At 47.2% G+C, this 18,135-nt stretch overlaps 1 protein-coding gene and 1 long non-coding RNA gene across 2 annotated transcripts in view; both read right to left on the bottom strand.

Annotated features, from left to right (window-relative positions):
• The window catches only part of LOC127593705 (uncharacterized), a 120,398-nt gene that overhangs the window by 57,419 nt on the left and 44,844 nt on the right, over positions 1 to 18,135 (bottom strand). The window lies entirely within an intron of this gene.
• Positions 6,635 to 18,135, bottom strand: part of foxp2 (forkhead box P2) — a 58,378-nt gene continuing 46,877 nt past the window's right edge. The window contains 9 exon segments of the mRNA XM_052055278.1: positions 6,635 to 7,184; positions 9,484 to 9,779; positions 10,453 to 10,522; positions 10,666 to 10,787; positions 12,637 to 12,738; positions 12,885 to 12,961; positions 13,579 to 13,789; positions 15,668 to 15,751; positions 16,657 to 16,744. Of these exon segments, the coding sequence (XP_051911238.1) occupies positions 7,040 to 7,184; positions 9,484 to 9,779; positions 10,453 to 10,522; positions 10,666 to 10,787; positions 12,637 to 12,738; positions 12,885 to 12,961; positions 13,579 to 13,789; positions 15,668 to 15,751; positions 16,657 to 16,744 (1,195 nt within the window). The 3' untranslated portion in view covers positions 6,635 to 7,039.

The raw sequence follows: 18,135 nt of genomic DNA on the forward strand, positions 1-18,135 counted from the left end.
GGGTCGTTTTCTCGCAGCTTGCCAGCCTATGTTTGTGGAGTGTTTTGAAGCAATTATTTATTGACGCTGGCAGCAAAGTGGCGTCGGGCCAGGGGGACTGGTGAGAGGGGTTGAGACACACTTAAAAAAAGTGAGCGAGGAAGGTGAGGCCTCTCATTAATGTCTAATTAATGTCGCTCTGCCCCCATTATTGTCCGATGAATCATTCATGCGTCTTCCCCCTTCCACCTGCAGCTGTCACGCACCAACTTTGCTCGTCGACCCGCATCGGATGCGACGGTCCGGGCACCGGACACTTCATTAGGTACACCCGCAGCGCCAGGGTCAAATGGCTCCCGGGGTGTGATTTTTGCGTCAGAGATATTTGTGTTTTATTTCCCTTTTCTTGGCACTTGGCACCTGCTTTGTAATCGGATTTTTCCACGGCAGAATTAACATGTATATTTAATAAGCCGCCTTTTTTCTTCTGTATTTTTTTTTTCTCTTTTCGCTCCTCTCTGTCTTTCGCTACTTTTTAAATGTTGATGAGTGATGAGGGGAGGAAGACAAGGAGGTGGGCTGCCTTCTCCTTGCATGTCTGGCGGATATGCCACGACGGCGCTAATAAATGACAGCTGATTTATGCGTCTGTATTCTTTTATTTATTAAAAAAAAAAAAAAAAAAGCAAGCGGGCTGATTTCTGGTATTAATAATACAAGTGGATCCACTTTGATTAGGCTCGCGCGGGGGAGCTGTGCATATTCAGCATTACAATTAAAGCCTCTGATGTGAAATAGGAATGACACGCTAATGAAGCGAGCTAGCGAGCCTGAACCACGACTGTCCAACAGCATTACGGCCCATCTCGGATGAAGAGTAATTATACCAAGAACACTGAAACGTCATTAAAAATCTTCAGTAAGTGATTTAAACCACCATTCCGCGCTAATGCTGCGCTCCTCTCTACTTCTTTCGCCAGCCAGCGCCAGGATCAACTCTCGAGGTTTTCAATTTAAAGGAGGAAAAAAAAAAAAAAAAAAAAAAACATCAAGCCAACTTGTCCTTTAAGAAGGTCTGCAACACTTGACTCTATTAAAACAAACATATTGAGATTTGAGACAAAGAGCTAATTTAACCGCCGGACCCGCTAATTGAAATCATCCCGTTAAGAAATTCCATTATGAATTGGTGATGAAGGCCACACGTGATTACTGTGGCTTAAAGATAATAGTTGGACTTTTTTTTCTTTCTCTCTCTCTAATTCCTGCATCACTTCAAACAAGCTGCGCCATTTTTTTTTTGTGTGTGGAAAGAAAGGAGTGAACGGTAAACATACAGCTAAAGGTGGCTACAAGCAAAACGCTAACGCAAGCTAGCAAGGTGACAGCTAAACACCTGCTGATTAATCGTAGCTGGAGTAGAGTTGAACAAGTCGTCGGAGTAGGAATGGCCTCGAAAAAAAATCGCCTTGAGTCATTTTTAGTAGTATTGTCAGTGCCAGGAAAGTCAAGTCACATTTATTTATGTCGTCCTTAATCACAAACAATCTCAAAGGTCTTCACGTGCGATTGACAAATATGAACGACATCCCCTCACTTTAACCCCCACTCCAAAAACACCAACACAAAATCCGAGCGGCAGTGCCTGGGAGCTATGCCACTATTTTTTTTTTTTTTGCACTGTGCCCAAAATCAACTTGAGAGCAATGAAAATTATTTTCGACGCGCTTCTCAGGCACTGCAATTATGATCATTATGATCTCAATTAGCGTTGCCATTGCCGCCGGACTATTTAGCGGGCAATTTGGCAGCCCCGGGGGCAGGGGGGAGGGGTGGGGCGGAGAGGAGCCGCCACGCATCGTTGGGTCAGAATTAGGGAAGGGAGCAAAAAAAAAAAAAAGTCGGCACTCTTTCATCAATAAAGTGCGAGATGAGAGCTGTCCTGACAAAATGTCTTCACATTTTCGGGAGAGATGAAATGGATGCGATGAGGATGCAGATGCCTAAATTAGGGGTGGAAACCATTTCTTATTTGGAGTCGAGTTATTTCTATATTTGCTAAAGAATGAAGATGGAAATTAAATGCTACCCGACAACAAATCTACGTTGTGGCATTACTACAAAAAAAAAAATGAGAGAAGCTACCAGATATGTATGGAAATGTTTACACGTGCCCCTGATTAAGCTGAAAAGTTCAGATGGTCTAGTAGGCTGTTCCTGCCATTCCTGCAATATTGATTTATGAATTGTTACTTTGAAAATATTTGTCACGACGCAAATCACACGGCGGCTTCAACCTCCCTTTTATTCTGTGCAGTGTCTCGCAGTCGACTCAACTGCCACAGTACATTACAAGCCCCCCCAAGTGTCATTCATGCGGAAAAGGCCCGCCTCACCGGCTAGCCCTTTCTTTTATTCATCGCACTGTAAATAACTCCACTTTATGAAAAGCAGCCAGTGTGACTCACGGATACCTCTCTAACCGCAAGCCATTATTATTTCATGCTCTCCGAGAGGCGGGCCAGGAGCCGCCGGCGCGCTTTCGTGCCTCTGATGTTGCGTCGTACACAGGCGGCGGGCCCTTGTTGCGCTCCGTATGCCATCCCTCACTTGAATTCACAAACACTTGCCGCCGCATAAATAGCAAGGGAGGAGACGGGAGGCGCGCTAATGCTCCGGAACGCCATTGGCGAGGAGATAACGGGATCGAAAAAAAAAAAAAAAGCGGCGGGCGTTGTTTTCCGACCTCTCTCGGGACATGGCGTTGGCGAGGAGTGGCGGGCTTACGATGTTCCTGAGCACCCTTTGGAACGCCCGCTAATGGCCGACCCTATCGGTCATGGTGGGTTCCCGCCTGAATCGCAATGAGGGCTCCGTGACCGACAAGGTGCGGCGGGCCCGCTCCAGTTAGCCTGTTAGCGCCTTTGACCTCTCAACAGCCATCAATCCCGGGCAGCCAATTTGATTTTAAGTGACAAGTACATGGAAAGAAACTACAAGATGCTGTTTTTTTTTTCCTTTTTCTGGAAATGATTCCCAAACGGGCTTTGAGCACGTGTCCGCTTATTAAAACTGCACGTTTTGATGCAGTAGTTAGCACCTCTTTTGATTGCACGGCATAAAAGAAAAGAAAATTATGCGCTGCATATTTAAAAAAAAAAAAGTTACAAATATGTGCTTAAAAATATGCAACGTAGCAGGGGCACTACCGGTGAAGCCCCCCCCACGTCCCCTCCCGAAAGGTCGACGCGTGCATTTTCGTACCTATGCAAAATAGGAGATAACAAGTCAATAAATGAAGCCGTCTGTGATGCTGGAGGTAGTCAAGGTTGCTTTTTAAATTCCAACTTTTGGTCCTTTATTTTATTCAGCAGTGAAATGCCATGAAGTACAGGGAAAAAAATAAGGACATTACAATTCTCCACCATGACCTTCTAACGTCAGAGAACCTTTTTATATGAACACAGTAAACAGTCATGAAAAGTATCAAAAAAGTCGTTGAATCTTGTCAAGAAGGGGAAAAAAAAAAGTTCTTCTTTTTCCTCACACCAATGACATAAACATGTCGGCGACAGTCCCGAGTGACCTTCTAACGTTGGCGGATCAGAGTCCCAATTATTCGGGAAGGATAGCGATGGGAAGTGACTCAACGGGCGGACAGAATGTTTGGATGCGCGGGGGTACAAGCGATAAAACACACACTTTAGGTTTAAAGCCTTACAGCTATGCAAAGCAAAATGCGGAGGAACGCAGCTTTGCGACTGGTAGCCGGCGACGGGGGTGAATCGCTAAAAATCCCGGGGAAAAGAGACACAAAATAAACTCTTTCGGGGAAGGAAAAAAAAAAAAAAAAAAAAGAAGTCAGGCCAATTGATGGGGTCCACCAATTTTTTTTTTTCTTCCCTCTTCTTTACATAAGTATGCACAGTTATCAAAATACAGACAAAACTCAACCCCAGAAAATCCAGACAACCCTAAAATCTAGTGGAGGAGCAACTTCTGGAGGTCTTTCTGGTATTATGTGCAAGCAACTATTTTCAATTTTTTTTTCTTCTTATTTTTTTTTTTTAACTGAATTTATACAAAACCCATGCAAATCTACAGGTAATATGCATTCTGTGGCTGACCCTCCCCCCCCTCTCCCCAAACTCTGAGGCAACGCATTCCTATGCATCGCTACGTGGATCGCTCGGCCGGCCGTCCTCGCCTCGTCCTCTATATTCTTAATATTTAGCTTGTTCTGGCCGCCAAATGATTGATTTATTATTCTTATTTTTTTTTTCTGACATGCATGTTTAAAACACAATATTCTCTTAACAGGTAATCTATACATCAGCACTCTACAAATGTTTGAGGACAACCTATTAAAATGCAAATCTTGCGTAACTTGACGCACAGTGGGGTGGGGTGGCGGGGAGGGGGGCGGGGGTTGTCAATATGGGGAAAGCGTAACAGCTCGTTTGGATGATCTGTCGTTCGTTCGGTATGAGCAGAGGTAGAATCTTTTTTGTTGGTTTTTTTTTCTTCCAAAGCCTTTTGTGTTGTTTTTGGGAATATGTTTTTTTTTTTTTTTTTTTTTGGTGTGGTAAGATTATTAAGTTAGCAGGCCTCTCTCGCCATGTGGAACGTGTTGGTTCTCAAAGCTAAATGCTTGTTTGCTTGGTTTGTAGCTTGATTCCGCTTTGGTCGAGGCAAGCCGACACGGTACCGTTGTGCCGGATCTCTTTTTTTTTTTTTTTTTTTACTTTCTCATCAAAATGCTAGTTTGATATGATCTCATGAGAATTCTGTTGGAAAAAAATGGACGAAAAGCTCATTCAAGAGCATGAGAATATTTTCTCGCAAGGCTCATATGCAAACACACACTGGGGGGTGGGGTTTGGGGGGTAAAAGCAACACAGCAAATTGTTTGGGAGCAAACCGCGCGCTTTGTTGTGCTAACATTGTGGTCATAAATAATTGATATTTCAGCACAATAAACGTTTTTGTTGTTTGTTTGTTTGTTTTACAGTGCAGTTTTCCATAAAAAATACGCAGTAAGAGACTTGAAAGACGTTCGGTGGTGTAAATGCTCAATTTGTTTGGATTGGATGCTTTAAACATGACATAGCGACTCCAGTGTCGCAAAATTTTGCGACAAAATCCAACAAAAATGCTCATGAGATCCCTTTCTCGGTCCAAGCGGTTTTAGAGTTTCGTGTAACTTTGGTTTCCCCGACAACGGCAACGAGCGCTTGCATTAAAGCAACAAAACTTTCGACGGGCGAGCAATGTTAGCGCATCCCATCCATCCAGGCTGCAAATTCAGGAGCTACAGATGGAGCTGGATAGCAAACATAAGCTCGAAACGCTTTCCTTTCATCTTTCTGACATGGCTATTATCATCGTCACCATTCATATTAGTCGTAGAAGGAGCGCCTGACGTGGTCACCAGGCCACGCCCATTTCCTCGTGAAAACTATTTGGCTTTGCTAGATATTTTTGTCACGTTTGGTTCGTCGGTGGTTTCGGTCGTGATGGGACGGCGGGGCCTTTCGGAAAATGACATATTCACCAGTTTGGTTAAATTAAGAACAGCAATTACAAAAAAAAAGATGTTTAGGGGCTCCGTTTTCATTGGAAAAGCGCATCTGCGGCAGGGCAAAAATGCCGGCGGACGCTAATTTTCGGACAAGCGCGGCAAAGGAGCGTTATGGCGATGCTCAGACTGCATCTAAATCATGGCCTAACATAAACCGGTGGTCTCGTGGGTGAAATTTGATATCCGGTGACAAGCAGGCAAATACTGAGCGCCGGCAATGTTAAATTGCCCGCTCAGATCTGTCGTCGCACCGCGGCTAAAACGGCAACATTGCTCCGTTCGCGCTTTTCCACAGAGATGTCTGGGCCGAGACTGTCAGTTGCGCCACATTTAAAGGGCAGGAGAGGAGCCGCTTTAATTGGCGGCGAGTGTCGTGAACACTCCCACAGCGGCGCAGCTGCGCTCCACGAAACTGTGCCATTCGGGGAAAATAGGGCCCAAAATGATTCTGCACTTCCCCACAAATGGGTCTTGTTTTGGTTCTGATCCACTTTTACGTTTCTCTGGCCTGCAGTGCCCCCCCCCCACCCCCCTCCCACCAATCCTTTTCAACCTGCGGTACACATGCTCAAAGATCTCCATGGAGCGTCTTTTGAGGAGGCCTTGAAAGGAAACAATCCCAGAGGTTAGTCGAAGGTAGTTTTTTGCAGAACGAAAGCTTCTTCTTGGTACGAGCAGCTGAGTTTGGTGTCTTGTTTCAATAAGCTCGTGTCGGCTTTGGTTTCTAGCTGTTGCCTGTGACTGCTTGCAGGTCGACAAAGCTTTCAGAAGGTGGAGGTAAAGGAAAGATGTTGGAATGGTGCTTTTTTTTTTCAATTTTCATCCCCCTTTTTTTTTGTCTGGCAAAACTCTCGATGCTGCAGTTTTTGTTGTGATGGAGGGAATGGCATTTACAGTCGGAGGGTGTCTGTGATGATGCGTGGAAATGGGCTGAATTTAAAAAAAAAAAAAAAAAGAAGAAAAAGAGATGTAACAGCGACATACAAGCGGTGACACAACAGACTTGATTTGAACCAGCAATCGTGTCCAGACATCAACGGCGACCGTGGCTCGACTTATTCACAAACAAAATGGTCCTTTTTTTTTTGGCAGAATACGACAGAATTTTGCTCATTTGTGTCCTCCTTCCTCATATCCATCCATCCCTCCATGAGCCCATCCTCCTTGTACTGCGGTGGCCATCTTGGATCAAATACTTTTTTTTTTTTTGCAGGCATTTCATGCCCGACATGTTGGCGTCAGCCATCTCAAAGGGCTGCAGCAGAGAGTTCCTTTGGAGCGTCCGGATGCATGCTCAATAAATAGTCCCAGTGGAGAGAAAGAACGAGAGAGACGGTTAGAGGGAGGAACAAAAGGAAGAGTGGACGGCAGTTTGCGTGAACGTTGCGGAGTGGTTCTTTTCCAAAGTCTGGCCCGGGAGAGAAAAAAACAAAACAAAACAAAATAAAAGAGCATAACTAAGGGATAGAAAAGGAAAAATCACTCGAGGTCTTCCGATAAGTTCCCTTCCTCCAGCTCCCGGTCATCATCCAGCTCTGGACTGTGATTGGCCGTCGTCACCAGCGACATGGGACAGTCATCGTCGTCCATGTTGGGGGGCTCCTCTTTGACGTGCACGGGCGGCCTGCGACACAACCACATCGGCACACACTTTCCTTCTCTCTTTCTTTCCTTCTTTCTTTGCGGTAAACACGAGAAGGGCCGCGACATGCATTATCTAGCGTGCAAGCGTGTTGTTTTTCGCCAGACGCTAATTTGACATGATGCCCCCGCGTCGACTGTAAGGAAGAACACGGCTAAAACGCGGGCGATGGGGGCTGTGATGCCTCAGACATGTTTGGCATTTAAAAGTTTACTGATGACACCAGGTTGAAATACATGAAAAGGGCGGGCGGGAGTGGGAAGGAGGGGGTTGGGGGAAAAAAAAAAAAAAAAAAACAGAACACATGATAAATAATGGAGAATTTTTCATCCCTAAGCCCCCCGGAGCAAAGGCAGAGGAGAAGCTTTTTTATCTAGTTAATAGAAAGCGCAGCCGCTAGTTAATATGCAGGGGGCTGCGCGTGTCGCTCCTCAAGAGGAGTGAAAAAAAAAAAAAAAACGCAGCGAGGTTCTGCCATTAATCAACTTCAGCCCCGGCAGTTGGCTCGGACGCCATGATACATGTTTTCAAACTCCAAATGGACGAACATCTCGGGCCGTTTAGCGGCGGCGACGACAACCGGTAGGAGCAGTCGGTTGCCGAACAAGAATGATAATGCCGTCACACCAAAAAAAAAAAAAAAAAAAAAAAAAAAAAAAACATGGCCGAACACGATCTTGTGCCGCCATGATAAATCTGACATAAGCTAATTATTTCCGACACATCGGTTGCATGAAAAAAAAAAATCCCCTCAGACTACAACAGAGGAGGTGGAGGTGGAAAAGTAGGAGGGTATGGTGTGGGGGCGCTAGGGGGTGGGGGCTCGTCTCATAGCTTCACTCCCGAGCTGCCCTCGTCACTGCTCAACGTGGGCCGCGGGGGATTTCGGATGCCATTTGGAATTTGAACAGAATTGCAGAAGTTACACATGACTGGAATATGCAAAGCAAATACCGGGAAAGGAATATCCACCCGGTGCCTTGTCCGGGAAGAAGAGTTTCGTCTAATTGTCCGATCCGGGCGTCCTCTCCCGAGAAAGGCCTTTAAAGAAGTGATGTACTATTTCATTTAGCTCTACGGGCGCACTCCATTATTTAAAAGCGATCATGGAAGAGGCGGAGGCAAAAAACACATTTCTTCCATTTTGAGGTTCTCTTGGTTGTATATAAGGAGGGGGATGGGGGGGAGGGAAGAAAAAAAACATAAATTCCATTCTGTTATTAAAAGTTACATGACCTGAGGGAGTGGGGAATGGCAGCAGATTTGGCCCACTTAACACTCCATTTGCGAGCCGGGGTAGTAAACATACCCGGACAGGTTCATGTATGGACGTCTGGTGGGACGAAACAAGCGCTCCCTTTTTCGACACACTCGGAAAGTGCATCTTTTGTCCATTACAAGCTAAGAAAATGTCATGTGACTCTGCCAGTGAGCACTGATGGACATTGCATGCGCATTATGGGCCTCAACGTGTGTGTACGCGCCTGCACGCCGAGCATATTTTTTGTCATGTGAATCGGAAAATAAAAGTGTCGTTTCTCGCTCTCGGCACCGTTTAAGAGGAGGGAAGAAAATATGTCTTTTTTTTTTTTTTTTTTCCTCGTGCTGAATATTCAGAGGCGGCTAGAGCGCTACAATGCACCCAGTGGTGCTGACACACGTGGACCACTCTAAAAACCGTTGGGTCAAAAATATCCCAAGCGGGGTCAAAAGAAGGAAATCACCCACATTTTTGGGGCAGATGAAGAATCCAAATTTTTCTTTTGGAGGCTATCCATTTAAAATTTGGGGGATGAAACCCCAAAAGTTAGATCGGTTCCTTTTTGACCCAAATTGGGGGTTATTTTTAACCCAACTGTTTTGAGAGTGCATTTGCAGATGTTACACAAAATGTAGGAATCACAAGCGAGAGACGATAGGGAGCGGCGGAGAGCGAGGGGGATGAATGATGAATGTAACCTTGCCTCAGGGTCCTGACACCATAAAAAAAAAAAAAAAAAAAAAGCAACGGTACCGTGGGTTAAACGTCAGGCAATTAAACTAACAAAGGGCACAAGGACACAAGGTGGGTGGCTGAACATGTCTTACAATCCCACACAGCCTTTCAAACTCATAAAAAAAAAAATATGCGTGGTGCAAAGTCTCCAACAATTGGACCATTAAAAGCACGAACGCTTGATGGCTGTCAGTCTACGCAGTACCGGTTTTTGCACGCGATTTTGATTTTTTTTTTTTTTTTTTGAGCGGGAATGCGAAATGGGAGCGAGTGTGCGGAACCTACATGTGTCCGGGCGGGGAGTAATCGGGGCTGCCGTGTCCGTTGCTGTCCAGGTGATCCAGCGAGCCGCTCAGGTCGTCGTGGACGGACTGCAACAAGGCGGGGGGGCTACAGCTGAGAGTGCCGGGAGGGCTAATGCCCAGGAGGCCCGGTGGGCTGCCGCCCAGCAGGCCGGGCGGGCTTCCGCCCATCAATCCAGACGGGTCGCCGCCCAGGAGGCCGTGGCAGCCTCCCATGGAGCCGCCGGTCATTAGGCCCGGGGTCCCCAGTAGAGGCAGGGTGGTCTCTGCCAGGGCGGCCTGCGCGAAAACCAGACAACCGTTAGACGACGGATGTGAAAACCGTTCACACTGATGGAAAAGTGGAAGAAAAATGGCAGTCGGTCCAAAATAAAAAAAAAAAAATCAGTTTTGGTCAGAAAATGGAATTCCCTCGGGTTAATTGGAGCAATTTAAAATATATTTCTTAGCATTTAGCCTACCGTTTACTTTTCCTGTGCAGCCGGCCAATAAAAAGGTGAAATGCGCCCCCCCACCACCCCCGCCTCACCCGCATTACCCAACCAGCTGCTTTGATCAGCTCAGAAGTTGAAAAGGGGAAGCAGGATGAATAAATAAATGATGCCCAGATTGGAGCAGCAAGTGACGAGCGTACTTGCGGTTGCCATTCAAACGCCCTCATCCCCCTTGAAAACTTTACCTCCAAATAAAAGGAAAAAAAAAAAAAAAAACGTTGACACTTTTGCCGGCCGAGCATTAAAGTTATATGCGGCGATTAAATTTTAAAAAGTTTTCCGCCATGAGAACCGAGCCGACGTGCGCAATGGAGTCAAATCATTGATGACAGAGCGGATAAATATTCATGCGCGTGCCCTCGCGCATGGACGTCGTCCCTCTCGTGTGGCTGCGAGCGGGACAAAGGGAGCCGTCGGCTCGGTTATTGAGGTGGTCGGTCATCTGCTTGGGTTCCTACCTGGAGGCTGGCGTTGAGTGGAGATCCGTAGCCCAGACTGGAAGGCAGGTTCTTGACAAGCGACGGACTTCTGGAGAGGAACGAGGTGGAAGAGCAAATTGATTGGCGCTTAGCATGAAGCCCAAAAGTACTTTTGTGGTTTTTGTTTTTTTTTTTTTTAAATTCAGTCCTCAAAAAACACTCCTCCTCCACCTGCTCGATCGCGACTCGTACCCTGTAATCTTCTGCGAGCGGCGTTTCTGATATTCCACCTCGTCCACCGTCCACACGGCGCCTTTCACGTTCTCCACGCGCACAAAGCACTTGTGCAGGCTCAGGTTGTGGCGCACGGCGTTCTGCAGGTCAGAGGAAGCGCGGTCGGTCACTCATTAGCTCCATAATTGATTTTTTTTTTTTTTTGGAGGGGGGTGGAGGGGGAAGAAAGAAATTCTGAACATTCACGCTCCATTGATTTAATTAGCAATAAAAAAAAAAAAAGAGAGAGAAAAATGAGTGAAAGTGAATGCTCTTACATGTCAGGCCCACAGTACATATCAATCAGAGTAAGACGACTAAAAGGAGGTAATCAGCATAGCGAATGGCTTATGGTGCTGACAGAAGTGCTAATGCGGGCCTCGATAATGGCGATGTCAGTAACCCTCTCTTGTCCTTAATGGACACGCTGTTTAAATTTTTTCTTTTTTTTTTTTTTTTTTTTAAATGACGGCCGTAAGATGCGTTGTGCACGTGTTTGCCTTTTCGCTATTAAAGCCGTCCTGTAAATGACGACACTCATCCAAGTCAGGTGAGATTCTCCTCATTGCAACGTGCGCAACCCCCCCCCCCCCCCCCCCGCCGCCCCAAAAAATATTATGACCGTCATTAAAACCTGCATCAGGCTCAAACAATCAGCACGGCTTTAATGTCCCTGCCTCTCATATTTATCACCTCCCTCGGATTGGCGTGCGTGCTCTTCCGCCAAGAAAAAAGGGATTCGGCAGGGGTGGGGGGACGGGGGGCGAACTCATAAGCAGATCTCGCATCTGACCTGAAAATCCCTGGATTTGATTGATCTTAATGCCCATGGCTCTGAATATGATAATTTTAATATTAATGAGCAAATGAGCAGTTTTATTATGCATGCTATATAGTTAGAACTAATAAGCTTCTGGGTGAGACGAGAGGAAGAGCGGATGTGTATGCGCAGGGGGGCGGCTGGGGGGGGGGGCAAGAGAAAAATCAGACATGAAACTACCTTTCATTCCTTTCTTTCCCCCCCCCCCCCTCCTAAACAAATTCCTTCCATTAATCAAAAGGAAGACCATCGCACGGACGCGTCGAAAAAAAAAAAAGGCAAATCGTTGGCAGCGAGGCAGTGACGTCGGCGCTATTGTCCGTCGGGAAGCCGCTCTGACGCGGCGCCCGTCCGTCCCTGGAGCGCCGCGCTGATTTAAATGCCGAATCCAAATTAATTCACTTTGGCTCCGCCACGCAACGTCCTGCATGCTGATGCGGGATGGAAAGACACCGCAAGACTATTTTTTTTCTTCCCCCCCCTCCCTTTTGTCACCATCTTTGTGCACGGAGACAGGACAATAAAGTTGCAGCGACACATATACAAATGGGCCCTATTGTGCCGGTAAATAAAGAGTTCCTCTTCTGTGACAGGCCGGACGAGGTTTGACCTCCACGCTACTCGGCCCCGCCCTTCCCCCCGCTTGCTTGACGGCCATCTTTCTTCCTAATTAATCAATGATATGCAGAGGCAAGGGGGCTCGCCGAGTAGGCGGGAGGGGAGGAAGCGGGGTGGAGTGGGTGTCTCGCTCAACAAAAGGTGCTGATGATGGAGTGGCTGCTGTATAATTAGTCCGCCGGAGAACCTCTCCACGCTGAGATTTTTGCAATTAATTGCGTCCGATGGAAAAAAAAAAAAATACTAAAAAGATGAGATGAGAGATGTTGGAGGAAGTAGACTGAAAAAAAATATGTTGAAGTGACTCCGTTTTATTTGGTCAAGTGGTTGCACAAATTCAAAGCACCTGGCGACACCCCCACTTAAAAAAAATATACCTGGAGCCAGAGGATTTTATTTTGTGCAACCGCTTGACCAAATAAAATGGAGTCAATTCAACAGATTTTATTTTTCTTAAGTGGATGTCGTTTTTTTTTTTTTTTAAATATAGGTTGGGTGGGGTCCAAGCCTACCTTCCAAGTGGCCGCGTTGCGTCTGAAGTATGCAAACGTGCGCGTGAACCAGCTGTAGATTTCATTAAGCGTTAACTGCATGTCGGACGAGTCCATGATCGCCTGGAATGAGATGACATCAAATAATGCTTTACGAACGACATGACACACACACACACACACACACACACACACACACACAGCCGCCGTGATTCATGCCGCAATTAATTTGAATCTAATCAGGCAAAGTTAATTTATTTCCCACTCACCTGTCTTATGAGTGTTGCATAAGTAAACGGTGGTCTGACATCTGCGTTCTTATAAAACTCGTAGTTTGGGGCAATCTCTGGAAAAATAAATACTGTGTCACCACCTGAAATAATTGGTAAATTTTTATTCCTCCAGGTATTGCACTGGCTCACGCTTTCATCAAATTAAAAGGAGAGGCTGAGGGGAGGGGGTGGATATTAGAGGGAGAGAAGTGGGGGAGGGGAATCAAGGGGGAGAGAGGGGGGGGTGCACATCAAATCATCATTTTCCATGTTGAACAAAATGCATTTTTAATTAATGTCTCTCGTGAGAGATCTTAAACACTAATAAATCCATAAAATGAGATCCGCGCAGTTAGTTAGCCCCACGCTGAATAATTGATGGGACTTCACGTTAAACACAGCCAGTAAATACAAACATCAAAGGCGGAACATTTTTTTTTTTTTCAAATGCAAAAGTCAGAAAACGTCCTAATGCAATAAATATTGCATTTACTCGGCCATTATTTGAACTTCATTAACACTCGTGTAATATTTATACGCAGAGTCGCTTTCCTATTTACATATAAAGTGATTAAACACGGGGCTGGCTTTTGATAAAGCCGGCAGACGTCGCGCTCTGCGCAGCAGCCACAAGCGCGCCGCCGAATAACGTTCGGGAATGAAAGTGAACGCGCTGCGTAGTTGGACCTACCCGACGACAGCGGCATAGAGTATTTGTCCGAGTGGCGTCGACGCATGGCGCCCATGCTGGGCACGTTGGCGCCGCCTAGCACCGAGGGCACCTGGGGCATGGCCGCCATCGGGGTGATGGGTGCCGTGGGGGTGGTGGGCGTCTGCGGTAAGTTAGTGGGCGATGTCGACGGCAGGTTCTTGGACATGGTCACGCTGGATACCAAGTTGAGCTGGTACACACACACACACACACACGATATATGCAGGGACGTTTAAGGCCTTTTCACACTGCACTTAGCAATGCACAGAAGCCATTCATTGTCATTGAGAGGGGCTGGCGCTGGTATTGTCGCGCGGTGCAGGCAACATGGCCAGTCATTCCGCGGTCCCCGTCGCACGCCCCCCCCCCCCCCCCCCCCCCCGATGCAGCCGTGTGTTTCCTCTAACAAGGCTCGCGGAGAGGAGCCAGCCCATCTCGGCTAATTACAACCTCCAAATTGTATCACGCGATTTCTAATTAGAGCGCGCTGTTGGAGATTAGCCAACGATCAGCCTCGCCGTTATCGGGCACCATCTGGCTTTATCTTTCCATTTATCACTCCCGCAACTCCCTTAGCACGGATATGACGATCATGTTCACGCAAAGCCGATTCTGGTTGTCCGGGGTCATCGTCGTCAGGCTACTTTTGACGAAATCGGAGAGGCCATCTCATCCCCAAATTTGGCTTACGTTAACAAAGAGTGATTCAGTTACTTCATACGTCACTCAGCAAAAAAGCGCGAGACCACTCCAGACGCGACGGCTTGCCTAATTGTCCGTCTTTTGCCTCCAAATCTCACGTGAGAGACTCCAGCCGAGTGGAAAAACGCCAAACTGACCTTTCCGTGGCGTGGCTAATTTCGGGCCGGGAACGGTAATGACATCGTTACATATTCGAACCAAATTGTCTTAATTGTGAGTCGACAAGTGGCGACGCGTTTGTGGCGGGGAGTTTGGCATTGACTTCAAAGACGGGAGGGAGGGAGGCTATCGCTCGGCCCAATTGTGCTGATAAATTAGATAAAATGTCAAGTTGGAAATACTAGCGGGCCGTCGGGCCTTTCGGGTGACAATTAAATCGCCACTTGGCGGTAATGAGCGTCGAAGAATAAAAGTTAAGGAGAGGTCCAAGGTGGATATTTTTATTGATTCAAACCAGCACTTATCTGCAAAGTCCACCAAACGAGTTCAAAGTGTTGCGTTAGCAATGAGCGCTAGCTTAAGTATTAGCATCAACGTATACAGTCTGGCTCAAGGATTGCAACAAAACCAACAATTTCTTCCCGCGACTTAAAATGAGGACTCTCCGAAATGTTCATTTCGGAATTCTTTCGGAATGCACGCTCCCGTCTCCACTCGCATCCCTTTCTTCGGCGCCATCGAATGCAATTAGCTGCTCTTTCATGCGCGCTTTATGTAACGCAATACTTCATTAGCATCGTTCATTCACATGCAGCGCGGATTAGCAGCGCCGGAGTCGTCATTGGATGACATGGAAGCGTTCTGTTGGCGTTTTGAAGGGGAGAAAAAAAGGGGTTTGTTGGGGTGGGGGGGGGGGGGGGGTGATGGAATAATGAAAGGGGAGTTTGATTTCGAATGGAATTATCCGATGATTGTGCCATCATGTGATTCTCTTCACAGACTCTTACGAAGCAGCAGTACAAACGATCCAAATATGTAAAATTGGAGACATTTGGAAAAAAAAACATGTTAAATGAAAATCCACAGCAAATCCTCTCGCGGGACCAATTTTGGCAACAATCGTATTTTGATATCAGAATTCAGTCGCGATCCTCGACTATAATTTTCCGCTGTTGTGTTGGCGAAATGACAGCGTCTGAGCGCGAGGGGCTCAATCATCCAGCCAACAGGTTGTTTTGGTGCTTATATCCATGGCGGAGAAATGCCGACCCGACCCCCCTCGGCCCTCCACGCTATTTTTTGGGGGCCATTTAAATACACTTCCAAACTTGTCGCCAGAAGCAGGCGATACAAATCGACCATTACGTCTTCATCATCCGCGATAGTCGCTCATCGCCGGCGTGTTTACGGAGCAATATGCACTCACTGGTTTGGGAGATGACTTGGGTTCGGAGGGCTGCATGTGCAAGTGGGTCATCATAGCCTGAAGACGCTCGCGTTCTTTCGAAAGCTGTTCGAGGCAGAGAAGAAGACGGAATGAAGTGAAATACACACGCAGGATGATGTGGGGCAAAAACAAACCGCGGCCGCGACTTTTGGGCAAAGCTGGAATTTAGGTCAGCGGAGGGCCTTCAAGCCGCCCCGTTAACTCATTCAGTACCAGCCAAGTCTGGACCGAGTCTGAAAAGACGTTTCAAGACGTCTTTGGGAGTGAATGAGCCTGCAGCTGGCAAGAGGTGAAGGGGTCCTTTGAAAATCATGGCGTGAGACCGACCCGCCTCCCTGGGTCCTGGTAGTGGCCCTGAGCCTTGGCTGACGGGACCGGACCTCGAGGAAGGCCTCATAAAAAAACACAAGCCGAACACTCACATCAGAGAGAGAGACGGATGGACCGGAGCTCTTCTTATTTTTTGCCTCTTTAATGAACACGAAGCTAATGAGACTCGCTAAAGAGTCAAGCTAGCGACAATTATCCCGCCGTGCGTTTTGGAATCGTTGTTGTTTCTCGTTCGGAAACAGAAAAGACGAGCAGATGTCGGCGGCGCCGAGCAATAACGTCGCTCAATCAGCGCTCTCATTATCGAGCCGGCATGACTTCTTAATAAGGTCACGCTCCACCTCCTGAAAATAGTTCCCTTCCTTTTGAGCGTTGTTCAGGTGCAAAGTGCAGTTAATTAACGCGGCAGACTGGGAGAGACGCGCCGGCTATTAATTGGAAAGAAAAAAAAAAAAAAAAAAAAAAGCAAAGCCGGGGAAAATAAAGCGCGCGCTTAATTCAATTAAAAGAGCCATAATGGGCCCGAGGATCCCATTGTGTGGCGGCTTTGTTTCATTCGACGGGTCCTCGTTTTTGAGGACCGGCGCCGCCGGTCGAGCCCAAAGTGACGGACGGCGCAGTTTCCGGAGAGAACTTACTTGGATTTCCAACTGCTGTACAACCTGCATCTGCACCCGACACTGGGCTGTGCTCCGATCATCCAGGGCGTGCTCGTTGTTTAGGTGCCTGCGGATGGAACAGATTCAACCCGTTCAGCAAAACACATCCGGGATCACCGTCGTTTTGGCTGGATACGGGATCCCGTTAGGGCGCCATTGTTCCGCACTCAAACGAGGTAATTAGAAGCAACGTGCCGGTGCCGTTTGGACGTGACAATGGGGCCCGCGCCGGTCGAGATGGCTAAGGAGCTGGCTCAGCGCCCCTCGCCTTTTGTCTCCTCGTTTACGCAAAACAATGCGCAGCATTTAACAGCGGCAACATTTTGGGGACACACAAAAGCATCTCCTCCAAGTGTCATTAAAGCGATCCGCCGCGTTCGCCTCATGGGAAGAAAGAGAGCGCCAGGCGGCCACGACGGTCAATGAGGGGGCTTTTTTGTGCCTCGATCGGATTTCGTCTGTGGAACACAAAAGCGTCATCAAGACGGACAACTATGGAGGAGGAAAAAAGCTATGAAGAGTCCGTGCAGCACCCCCCCACAAAAAAAAAAAAAAAAGGATTTCTAGGCAACATCCGCAACCAATCGTGTTCAGAACTGTTTCATTAGCAAGCAAAAAATAAGGAAGCATGAGGGAGTGAAGGGGTGGGAAGAAGCGGCGTGTTTCTGCAACCCCGCCACCTAATTGCTGTTTCAGGATGTGCATTGCAGAAGAGCGAGCGTTTCATTAATCATTTAATCACGTCGCTCGCAGGATGAGGGAACTAATGTTGCAAATACCCTTTTCATTCCACTGCCCATAATGCTATCTTATGCACTTGATGTATGGCGCGTGTCATGAATTACAGCTGCTTCAAAAGCACGGCGCCCACTGCTCGCCGTCCCCAAAGATACCTCATTACAAAAAAAAAAAAAAAAAAAAAAAGGATGCGGGCGGGGGGTGGAAGGGGATTGTAATTTTTTTTTTTTTTTCTAAATTCAATCCCTACGCATGTTTGCCCACGATTCAAAACGCACCTTCTGCTACTGGCCAGTTAGCGAGGCGATTACAGGGAAGATTACTACAGTTATGAAATATTCAAATGGCAGCGTGTCCTACTGTGCATTAATAATTCCACAAGACGGAGAGAATAATGAAAAGGAGGTGTGAGGGGGGTACGCAGGGGCGGGCAGACAGAAGCAATCATTAAAAAGAACACACCTTATTTACTGAGCTGGGGCCTCACCATTTGGAACGGCAGCGGACCCCCCCACCCACCATCCCCCGCGAGTAGCAAAAATCCCCATCTCACAAATGCGTCGGAACTTGACATACGTGTGTATGAGTTGATCAGATTCGAATCGACATGGCGGCGCACTACAATGTCATTTTTCAACTCGTTCACTGCCACAGACGGCAACAGACGTCATTTAGCGGGTGCAAAGAAGTGCCCGTGGGCTCGGCTTGTGAAGACAATAC

This window comes from Hippocampus zosterae, chromosome 21 (genome assembly GCF_025434085.1).
Source record: "Hippocampus zosterae strain Florida chromosome 21, ASM2543408v3, whole genome shotgun sequence".
NCBI lineage: Eukaryota > Metazoa > Chordata > Actinopteri > Syngnathiformes > Syngnathidae > Hippocampus > Hippocampus zosterae.